This window comes from Sturnira hondurensis, unplaced genomic scaffold, assembly GCF_014824575.4.
Source record: "Sturnira hondurensis isolate 20B ecotype Veracruz unplaced genomic scaffold, ASM1482457v3 Scaffold0000033, whole genome shotgun sequence".
Lineage (NCBI taxonomy): Eukaryota > Metazoa > Chordata > Mammalia > Chiroptera > Phyllostomidae > Sturnira > Sturnira hondurensis.
This window is the reverse complement of record NW_028072664.1, coordinates 15,905-27,942: the sequence shown is the minus strand read 5'-3', so window position 1 is coordinate 27,942 and position 12,038 is coordinate 15,905. Positions and strand designations below refer to the sequence as shown.

The 12,038-nt window shown below is 41.3% G+C and overlaps 1 protein-coding gene across 1 annotated transcript; it reads right to left on the bottom strand.

Annotated features, from left to right (window-relative positions):
* Positions 1-8,740: 8,740 nt before the first annotated feature.
* Positions 8,741-9,355, bottom strand: SRY (sex determining region Y). The gene has a single exon (XM_037043237.1). It carries the CDS (start codon positions 9,353-9,355, stop codon positions 8,741-8,743), a length of 615 nt encoding a protein of 204 aa, XP_036899132.1.
* Between the last annotated feature and the right edge of the window lie 2,683 nt (positions 9,356-12,038).

Here is a 12,038-nt window from a genome sequence, read left to right as displayed (position 1 = left end):
GGGAGCTGCCCCCTCCACCACCCGCCCCCAGCCAGTTACATTTCAGGTGAAAGTCACTTCCACCCCCCTGGCTTGAGGCATGGCCACAGCTATTTAACATATCTATGCAACCAGTTAAAGGTTATAGATATGTTAAATGACCATGCCAGAGGTTAGCTGCAAAGCTGTGGCTGTACAAAACAGCTCTGCATGTTTCTGCTCCATGTGTCCCTTCCCCCAACTCACACCTGTGGGGGAAGGGGTGAGGCCCTTCCTAATTTCTTTCTAATATTTCTTTCTAATATTCCCCGGATACCCTGAGTTCTGGATTCCATTCCAAATCCCTATTTGGGCCCCCCACTCTCGGCTGCACCCTGTTTCATAGCCACCTTGGTGCCCTCTTTCTGATGCCACAGGCAATGCATAACTGCCACCTGTAAAGGTACCTGGACAGCCCCTGGTAATTTTAAAATTTCTGCTGCATGCCCAATTTCTTTTTTTGTTTGGAGGTTAACTGTTCTTTTTCTCCCCAGAGGTAACCATGTGCATGCAAAATCAGGAAAGCGTATCTTGAGTCGGTATACACATTCACTCTCTTTCCAGGAGACAGTTCCAGTACCCTTGCCAATACAATCACTTTAGCTTTCTGAGCAGAGGTTCCTGGGGACAAGGCCTGGGCCTCCACTACTGGAAGAGTGGGCCTCCACTAATTCACAATTGTGAAGAGTCACAATTGTGTACCCAATCCTTTCTGCTTCCTTTGTCCATATAACTGCTTCCATCTGTACACTCCAGTCTGCTTCTTCTAAAGGATGGTCCTGTAAATCAATTTTGCTACAGAACACACTTCATCAGTTATTTCAGCACAGTCGTATTAGCACAGCTGAGTCAGGCTCTGAGAGAAGAGAGGCAGGATTTAGCTTACAGTTTTGAGGGAGACGTTGGGATTGTTGAGAAGAGGGGCTTGGTACCTGCCCATTCTTCCAGCAATGAGCCACGCATTTCCCCTTTCCTCCAGCAGGCTCAACACTTGCTGGGACACATAACTGGTATTTTTCCCAAGGACACATAATTGCTGTTTTCCCAAGGAAAACTTCAGCTTCCTGCAAGAAAGGTGGCTGCCACTCTCTGGCAGGCTGGCCACCCATGGACAGTGTGATGTAACTTCCTTGACAATTATGCGATGGGCTGCAAATGTCACTAAGCATTTGGGTGAGGAATTCTAGGGCAATGCCCTGTCTCTCACACATGTATCATTGAAAGGGCTTCAGTAGATTTGAAAGCCCCAAGGCTAGTGCAGAAGCCAGGTGCACCTTCAGGAACTCAAAAGCCTGAGTGCACTCCTTTGTCCACTCTAGAGGGCTATATTCTGGTCCCTTCAGAGCCCTGTACAGTGATTTAGCAATCCAAATGCAGTAGTCCTTTGCCATCCCCAGGAATCTCCTTAACTGTTTACTGGTGTTGGGAGGGGTCCTCAGTGGACTTTTGTTGCACAGCCTGCGCCATACTCAGACTTTTCTGCTAACCTCCCCCATCCCTTCAAGGAGGCATCTTTTATAATGCTGTAAGAGAGGAAGGCCATCCCCATTAAGGGCCTGGTTGGGCTCCCTTGGAGGTATTGCCCTGCGGGGGCAGAGAGACCCGTCGGGATTTTTTTGCTGCAACCTCCAAGCCTCTTCATTTGCCTTATAAAACACCAGCCTCTGCTCGTTTCCCTTATTGAAGCAAATAATTAGAATTCAATGAGGCTTGCATGTCTGCCTGATTAGCAGGAACACCTCTGTAAGAAGGGTTTGAACTTTCCCAGTTTAACAGATTCAATGTGGAAAACAGATTATGTGCCCAATAATAGCCAGCAAGCTGGCTCTCTGGCCCTACTCCCACTGAAAGTCTGCGAAAAGGATATTGCCCTGCCCCGATAGGGGCTTTTCCTCCAGCAAATTTGGTTCCTTGACCAATTTGAGACTGCGATGCAAGTTCAGGTGCATTTTCCCATTTCCCTCATCAGAGTAGATCCCCTGTGGCTGTAGGAACTCCGACCAGCTTGCAGCAGTCAAGATATCTTGATATCTCCTGGTCCCTCTCCTCTGAGCTTCTATCTTTCACATGCAAATTCACTTTTTTTCTGAGCCATTAACTTCTTTTTTTTTTCCTTTCTTTCTTTTTTTTAAAATTCTGCATGTGTCTTTACCATCTAAACTAAAAACAACAACAGCAGCAAACAAACCCTTTTAGGTAAGGCATTTTGTCCCACCTCCCTGATTTTTCACAAGACAATTCTAGTTACAGTATAATACAGTAATTTAAAGAGCCACTCAGTAACCAACCCTCTCCTGACTAAATTACGCAGGACGCAAACAGAACAGTACTACAACACAACAACATATGTATGCTGTAGATATACAATCATAAGTCAATGTTTCACTAGACAGAATGACCCCAAAGGGCTGTTTTGCTGAATGGGGCCTCTTCCCCTCATTCTAGCAGACAGAGCTTTTTCAGACAGAGGGTACCCAAGGGGCCAGCTGTTTTCTCAGGAGATAGGATGGGCCTTATCTGCGGTTTCTACAACAAACGCTTTAACATGCACACTACTTGCTAGACTTATGACTTTTTAACCTAAGCTAAAATTTTCCAAGTCTTGAGTCTCTTATCACAGCCATATGGATGTTTCTCTCCCTCTCTTTCTCCCTCCCCTTCCCTCTCTCTGGAAATAAATCAATAAAGTCTCTCTTTTTTAAAAAGTGTGTCATTTCTACTCTGTCTTATAGTTCAACAGAAAAAATGCTAAATGATGGCAGTGGGTTTTATGTTCCAATTTTGCTTGTTGAACTAAACCAGTGCCCCACATTTTAAAACACTTAATCACGCCACACAGTATTTAAGCTGGAGTTAACTAGTTATCTTTATCTGAATAAATATTTTCCCATCTTTATGACAAGCTGGTGGTTACAGTTTAGGGCCAGGTGCCTACACTGAATTTCTACCTACAAGGGAATTTCAGGGCACTACCTTCAGTGATGTTTGCATTTCAAAGAGAAGGCTGCAAAGCCATTAAGGAAGACCTTTCTGGTTGAACTGCTGCCAAGAGGCCTAATTCACTTTCAAAAATTTACATACATCTCAATGAATCCAAGGAAGAACTTAAAAACTTTCTAAAGGAAATGCTCCAACAGAAAGGGGGTGCACACTGCTTAATTAGGCAACAAAAGAAACAGCAATTATGCCCTCTCCCCTCCATAGTCTTACAAAAAGTTTCTGGACAAACATGAGGAGTACCTTCAGGCAGGGCACCAGCCTAAAACTGCTCCGTTTGTTTTCACAACACATTCTTGTTACCAATCTCCCTAATTTAATCTACTAGTTAGGTCTGATCTCATTGAAGATGCCAGCAGATTTTGTTTAAATTTTATGAGTCAGTGTAAAATTTTAAAGAACACCACCTATGTTAGAGCCAAGCAAAACTGTGTATAACCTAGAAATTTTGTGGAGAAATGGTAGTGAGGGGACACTTTCCCAGCAGAAAACAAGCACAGGTTTACAGTTATTTTAACTTTCACTACATGAGTTCATGTGATGGTTAAAATTTAAGATGAATAATTTCAAATTTAGCCAAGCAAGCATGGTAACTTCGTACATTGCTGGTAGAATCATAAGATGCTATAAAAATGGAAAATTCTCGGTAAGGTTTGAACAAAGTTATGCATACAAGTGTCCCATGATGCAGAGATTCTACTATCAAGTATCATTGGCACAAGTTAACTGAGAATATATGTCTACACGAGGCAAGGGATAGTCAGGAAGGAGGACACTCCGGCGGTGCCCAGGACTAAGACTGGTTGTTCCCACTTTCTGGAAAAAGTACTGAATCAATGCACCTGCAGGAGGTGCTACACAGCCCCTGCTTCATTGTGATAGCATTATAATAAATTAACATTGTGCAACCGCTTCTTCTGTGGCCAATCAAGGAAAATCATGGGAGATCACATGAGCAGTAGCTTTAAAGAAATACAACTACTTGTATATGTGCAGTAAAAGCCTACCAAAACTAGCCAGGAAGGATCCGCCCTATAAGAATAGCATCCCTCCAGACCCTGAGGTCAGTCTCTGCTCAGAGTTGGCCTGCTCTCATATTCTGTGGAGTGTACTATGCCTTAATCAATCTGCTCTCTCTCTTTATGCTATAAACTCCGTGTGTTTGGTTCAACTCTTTGTCCTCATTCACCAAGAACCTGGTTACCTGTGCCCACCTGTGACATACGCATAGACTTGAGCTCCACTGTTCATTGTACTTTTGTAAATAAAACCCTGACACTCCAAACAACCCAAGCATGGCTAAAGAGTTTCCATAAAACATGGTAGATGTATACAAATATTTCCTGTATGGGTTAGGTATACATGAAGTTCAAGCTCGGGCAAAACTCATCTCACATGGCAGAAATTATGTCATTGTTGGGGAAAATTGACTGCAAAGGGGCAAAGCAAACTTTAAGGGTTTTAGAAATGATGGAAATGTTCTATAACCTAATTGGGATGCTAGTTACTTACTGGTAAGCGTTTGTTAAAACTCGCTCTTTTTTGTTACGTTTCAGACTTAACAAAACTCACCCTAATTTGTTACATTGGAAGCAAGATTTGTCTCTCATAGATTATACTTGACTTTTTGTCTTTAAAAGATTTTACTTACTTATTTTTAGAGAGAGTGAAATGGAGGTGTTACAGTGTATAGCCAAGAGGGGAGGCCCCAATAACACAGGAATGCTAGCAGGTGTAACCAGTTGTAAGAGGAGTCAAAAGTGGAGGTACAGAAGAAGGTTGGTGCAGGAATTTAAACCCAGACTCGGCAGCCACGTGAGAGAGGACCATGTGGCCTTTGCCAGAGAGGAGACCCCCACAGCTTTGATAGGAGACAACCCCAGTGGCTTTGGCAAGAGTGAAGACCTCGTGGCTTTGGGGTGCTCCCTTTGACCATTTGGCTTAAGAAGTAGGAGAGACTTTGCCTAGAAGAAAAAGAGTGAAAAGACTCCTGCCAGTGGGCCATAAGAAGGTGCCACATGACTTTGGATTAACTAGAGATCCTGACAGCGACACAGCTGATGGCGCCAGGAGCCTGAATCATGTACCTCTACTTCTTTTCCTGAGATATGGTACCCCCGATTAGGGTAGAGAGAGAAAGGAAAACTGTGTGTGTCTGTGGGGAGATATTTTAATGAAGATATAGTCTGTATAGCTTTAAACAAACATTTTATTTCCTTCTCACACACCTCTGTGAGAAAGGCATTGAGGGATGTCTTTCCTCTGGTGGCAGACAATGAGAACCTGGTGGGGGTTCCTTTAAGGAATAGTATATCATACCCTTCCCTTGTCCCTGTTCTGTAACAGAGAGAGAAAGGGAGGTAGAGGAACATCCATGTGTGAGAGAAACATTGATGGGTTGCCTCTCCCAGTCTCCCTACCTGGGACTCAGCAGGCAACACAGCCATGTGTCCTGACTGGGAATCAATCCCTGGACCTTTGGGTTCACAAGCCAGCACTCAGTCCACCGAGCCACACCAGACAGGTCTCCCTTTTTGCTTTAAAAAGGCAAACATCGAATCAAGCACTCATTAACACATTAGAGTCATCTCCCAAATTAAGCACAGCATCAGAAAAAGATCTATTCACATATAAAAACAATAGAGCAAAAATTTATATGGGTGGGAAGCTTATTACCTGGTTCAGTGATTAATGAATGAGTATCTATTTAAAAAGTTACAAAGTCACTGTAAACCAGTGATGGATCTCTACATTAGTCTTCCACTAAGATATTTGCTAGATGGAGCAATTACTTTCATGTTAGTAATAGCCAGAACTAAAGGACTGATAGTTCTTCACCACTGCCAACCTCTGTTTTAGGTACACTTTGTACATTTACTCATTCAACCTTTGTACACCTGAAATTTTACAACAGCCCTATTACTTCACAACACCCCAGTGAGGTAGGTTTTGTTATTGATGTCATTTCTTGTTGTTGTTACTATAAAGAGAGAGAGACCACTCAACCATTCAGTCAACCACTCAGACCATTTGAAATTATTTTAAGCCCAGAAAGGCTAAAATAATGTTTTGTATTTTCATTTATTAGGGATTTAAGAAAATAAAATTAACTTATCATGATGAAGGACAGAGCAGAAGTTATTTCTGGGAATGTCTAGGGATGGGTTTTTAAACCATGTATAGTGTTAGATGGGCATGAGGTTTATTGGGATAATCATTTAGCAAGCTATGTGATGTCTAGTCACTGGAGTATTAGCTAAAACTAATATAATGTTGTATGACAACTGAAATTGAAAAATAAAAAACTCAAAGAGAAAATAAAACTGTAAATGCAGTGCACAGATTGGGAGACAATGGCTCATATATCAGATAAAAATCTAGGATACAGACTATCTAAACAGCTTTTATAACACCACAACAATAAAGAAAAGCCAATTGAAAAATAAGAAAAGACTGTGATAAACATTTCTCCAAGGAAGATAAACAAATGGCCAACAAGGACATGAAAGGATACTGAGCATTATTCCCTTAGTCGTTCTTTTAAAAAACGCAAACAAAAACCACAATGAGATACCACTTTACTCTCTGGAAGGACAATAGCTAAAAAGGGGGCTCTACATAATTAAAAAGGTGGGGAAGGAAAACAACAAGTGTTTGCAGGATATGGAGATATTGGAACACTCATACATCCCTGGTGGGAATATAAAGCACTGTAGAAAACAGCTTGGCAGTTCCTCAGGAAACCACAGAACTACCCATAAATGCCACTCCTGGGTGTATACCTATAAGAACTCAAACAAAAACCTGTTCATCAATGTTCATAACAGCCAGCGTTATTCATAACAGCCACGGGTGGAAACAACCTAACTGTCCACCACCACCTGTTGACTGGATAAACAAATGGGATATAACCATGCTTAGGGATATTATGCAGCTATAAAAAGGAAGGACATACTGATACATGCTGCAACATAGATGAATCTCAAAAACATTATGCCTAGTAAAAGAAGCCAGACACAAAAGGTCAAATTTAGGGTGACAATTGTGAAAATGTCTGGAACAGAAAGCAAGTAGTCAAGAATGGGCCGTGAATGCTAATAAGGTGGTAGGTTTTGTAACTTTTTTTAAGGTGATTAAAATGTTCTACAATTAGATAGTGGTGATGGTTGCATGACCTTGTGAATATACTAAACACTCTGACTTTTACAGCTTAAAATGGTGACTTTTGGGTTATGCGAATTATACATAGCTCAATAAAAGAGAGTATTTATTAAAAATGAGCGGTTTTAAATAGAAATACAAATATATAATATACAAAATAGATATAAAGCATTTTAAATGCCTTGCAGTTTAGGCACTTGCTTAAACGGCCATAGAAATAGATATTTACATTTATATTTATATTTCCCATTTATTTGGCATAAATCTCAGATTAACCAAAATTGTTTTAGAACACATTTGTCTGCGAAGTTAACTCCTTTCTAACTGCAAACTTGCTTTCAAAATCGTGACATTTAGTTCAAAATGTATACTATTTCAGTGTTTGTGGTTCATTATTTTGGAAATATGCATTGGAAAGTTGATTCTGAGGTGTGCTATATATTTTGACCATAGGTCTATTTTGATTCTATAAAGGGATTCTCTTCTTTGCAAACCACCAGCTTTGTAGTTTACCCTATATGCAAATTTTATTGTATTGTCTTTCACTTAAGGTTGTTATTTACTCTCATCAGATTACCCGGATTTTGTCTCTCAAATATTATTCCTCCATTTCCAAAATTAAATCGTTGACATTCTTAACATTCCATCTGTATTTTTCTTTCCATAAATTAGAAAGCAAGGTGGCAATGGAAACAAGTGCAGTGACATTGTTAAAAGCAATATTTTAGCACAAGAGGCAAGAGCATGAGCCTCACACGGACATTAAAAAAAAATGAGCACAAGGCATATAGATATTTTCAGCTCAAAGTGCCATGAAAAAACACGGAGATTTGTGTGGAGTCCATGGATTGAAATGTAAATGCCAGTTAAACTGTACCTCACCTCCCCCCACCTCATGGGGAGGGAAGATAATAAAAGCTAGCAAAGAAGACAGAATTTACATATCTATTCGTAAATGATGTACAGTTTACAAACACAAAAATTCACAAAGTACATAAGGGGTCAACCAACAGACTTTGTAGTGTAGAAGAGACTGCTTTAGAAGCTAGGAGACTTTCCACTGAATTGCAACATGTTTCCCTCCGATGTCACAATTTTGCGCTCGCTTCTCAACACTTTGTTTGTGAGTTACGGTATTTAAAATGGAGCAGAATGTTATTGACCTGTGCTGGCAGTTACCAGAATATTGATATATACCTAAAGATATTTAGTGGTCAATTATTAGAACAACTAATATTAGGTATACAAATTGTTTCATTAGTAGAAAAGCAGATGACCTTGGAAGTCAAGCAGTTTCGGTGCTGTTAAGATACTTTCTTAGCAAGTTTGTTCAAGCAGCTATACACGCAGGTTGCATTACTACAGATGTCCTGGTTCTTTCTATGTTAAACGTGTTTGAGCACCCTATTTTAAAATTAAATTTCAGGTACAATCTAGTCAAGTTGAGATGTATAGGAGCTTTACCTCTGAGAGAGAGAAAATCGCTAACAAATATAAACGTGAGGGGTGCCCCGGCTGTAAGATACTGTAAAAAGGGAACCTCTGATAGCCAGTTACCCGATTGTCATGCAGGCTTGTAGAGTTGCTGCCCTGCTCCTGTCCCAAACCCACTGCCTCTGTTCACGGGTTGTGGGCGGCTTAGCTGCTCCTGCATTGGTGAGTGTGTAGCCTTAGTAGAAATGTTCGTGTGTGTGCTGGGGTACAACCTCCCGTCCATTTGCACCCGTTTGCAGCGTGCTGAAGAGGAGTCTGCGGGGAGCGAGTTGTCACTTTTCTGCGGCAACTTGGCCTTCCGACGAGGTCTATATTTATAGTCCGGGTATTTCTCTCGGTGTTCGTCCCGTAGTCTCTGAGCCCTGTCGAAGAATGGCCATTTTTCGGCTTCTGTAAGCATTTTCCATTGGCATCCTAGTCGCTTGCTGATCTCTGAATTTTGCATCTGGGGATTTTCTAGAGCCACCTTGCGCCTTTGGTCTCGAGACCACAGCATGAAAGCATTCATGGGTCGTTTGATGCGGTCCTGGCAGTTGTTGTCCCTACCACTCCCTGCTGTTTCACACCAATAATTTGAGCTAGGATTGCCCATCCAAAGCAAGGAGGTGGTTTTCCTACATGCCTGGATAGGTGGTTGCTGTGCCGCCAGACTGTAATCATCACCGCTGTTTATTACTCTGAACATAGCCTATGACAGTTTTCACCATTAATTGACAGGTAGCAACATCAGAAGGTGTAACTGTTCTGAAAATTTTCGTACTACTCAATCCTTATTTATAGTAGAAACGCCATGGCTGTAACGTTTGTGATAAAACATTTGTTCTCCCCTCCCACAACTACTCCCCAAAAGCACCCTGCGGCTCTCCGCCAAACTGACGGAATCCACTTACACCCAAACAGAACTTCTTAATCATAGCAGCATACTGCGTGTGCACTCCGCATTAACGCGCCACGCAGAAGGCTCTAAATCCTGAAGGCAGACTTGGAAATTATAATAAAGTACAGTATTTTGATGTAATAAAATCAGAGGGAAACACCCCCGCCGCTCCCGCCCCCAACCCGACCCTGCGCTGCTCGCAGAATGGGAGTAACAACCACTGACTGTGCAAAACACAGCATATTGAAACTAGAAATAAAGTCTCACCAAGACTAAATGCAAATAATCCAAAAATTTCTAAGAACATAAATGTGAAATTATCCCTTCATTACAAGCAAATAACCTCCACAAAAAAGTGAAATTTAGGCAATAAGTGCTATGATAAATTAATATTAGAAACTCCACGCAAATGTTACTTTATCCAGTCCAAACGCAAGTACAAGTCTCATAGTTCACACACTCATCATGTAACACACTATTCAACATCCAAATAAAATTAGGACATGTTGGTTACTTGACCCAATTTAAGAGAAGTAAGTATCTAAGGCAGAATCAACTGTTTAAATTACACTCGTGCACAAAAGCCAACTTTGTGAAGCTGGAAACTGTTCACTATATGGCTAAAGAAACTGATTTTGTTTATTTTTTATTATTATTCAAGTATGGATGTCTCCATTGTCCCCCCACCATTCACTCCTGCCCACACACATCCAAAACTGCCACCATCAATCTTACCTGCCTTTGGCGTTGTCCATGTGCCCTTTATAGATGTTCTGTGATGATGGGTCGCCCCCACCACACTATCCCCTCCCACCTCCCCTCTGGTCACTGTCAGTTTGCTCCATATTTCAGTGTCTCTGGTTATATTTAGCTAGTTTGAATTGTTGATTAGATTCCACTTATGGGTGAGATCCTATGGCATTTGTCTCACACCACCTTGCTTCTTTCACTTAGCATGATGCTCTCCAGTTCCATTCATGCTGTTGTGAAGGTTAGGAGCTCCTTCTTACTCTTCACTGCATAGTATTCCACTGTACAAATATACCATAGGTTTTTGACCCACTCATTTACTGGTGGGCACTTAGGTTGCTTCCAGCACTTGGCTAGTGATAATCGTGCTGCTATGAACATCGAGGTGCACAGGTTCTATCGAATTGGTGTTTCAGGATTCTTAGGGTATAGCTCCAGCAATGGAATTGCTGGGTCAAAGGGCAATTCCATTTTTAGTATTCTGAGGACACTCCATACTGTTTTCCACAGTGGCTGCACCAGTCTGCTTTCCCACTACCAGTGCACGAGGGTTCCCGTTTCTCTACAGCCTCACCAGCACTTGTTGTTTGTTGATTTGTTCATGATGGCCCTTCTCACCAGTGTGAGATGGTATCTCACTGTGGTTCCAATTCTCATCTCTCTGGAGGCTAGCAATACTGAGCATGTTTTCATACATCTCTGGCCTTCTGCATTCCCTCCTTGGAAACACATCTGTTCAGGCCCTGTGTCCATTTTTTAAACGGGTTGTTTGTCTTCCTGGAGTGGAGTCATGTGGGTTCTTTACATATTTTGGAGATCAATCCCTTGCCTGAGGAATCACTTGCAAATATATTCCCCCCTTTTCATTTTGATTTTTTTTTTTTGGCTGTGTAGATGCTTTTTATTTTGATGAAGTCCTGTTGATTTATTCTTTCCTTTATATCCCTTGCTCTAGGGGACACACTGCTCAAAGTATTGCTGGGTGGACTATCTGAGATTTCCTGACTATGTTCTCCTCCGGGACTTTTATGGTGTCATAACTTATATTTAAGTCTTTTATCCACCTTGAGTTTATTTTTGGGGTATGGTGTAAATTGGTGGTCGAGTTTCATCTTTTCACATGTAGCTGTTCAGATCTCCCAACACCATTTGTGGAAGAGGCTATTTTTACTTCATTTTAGGCTTCTGCCCCCTTGGTTGAATATTCATTGACCATAGAGACTTGGATTTATTTCTGGGCTCTCTGTTCTGTTCCATTGATCTATGTGTCTGTTCTTATGCCAGTTCCAGGCTGTTTTGATTACAGTAGCCTTGTAATATTGGTTGGTATCAGGTGTTGTGATCCCTCCTACTTTGTTCTTCTTCCTCAAAATTGATGAGGCTATCTGGGGTCATTTATGGTTCCATATAAATTTTTGAAACATTCCTTCCGTATCCGTGCAATATGTCATAGGGACATGTATTTTAATAAGGATCGTGTGGAATCCACAAGTGGCTTTGGGTTGCATGGGCACTTTGATGATGAGAATTCTTCCAATCCATGAGCATGGGACATGTTTCTCTTTGTTTGGGTCTTCCTACATTTCTTTCCTCAGTGTTGTGCACTTTTCTGAGTACAGGTATTTTACATCCTTGGTTAGGTTTATTCCTAGGTACTTTATTTTTCTTGTTGCTACACCAATTGGGATGTTTTTCCCTAGTTTCTCTATCTGAGATTTTATTATTGGGGTACAACAATGCC

Excerpts from the sequence above, each read along its gene's own strand:
- SRY (XM_037043237.1), bottom strand. The coding sequence starts at position 9,355 with ATGTTCAGAGTAATAAACAGCGGTGATGATTACAGTCTGGCGGCACAG.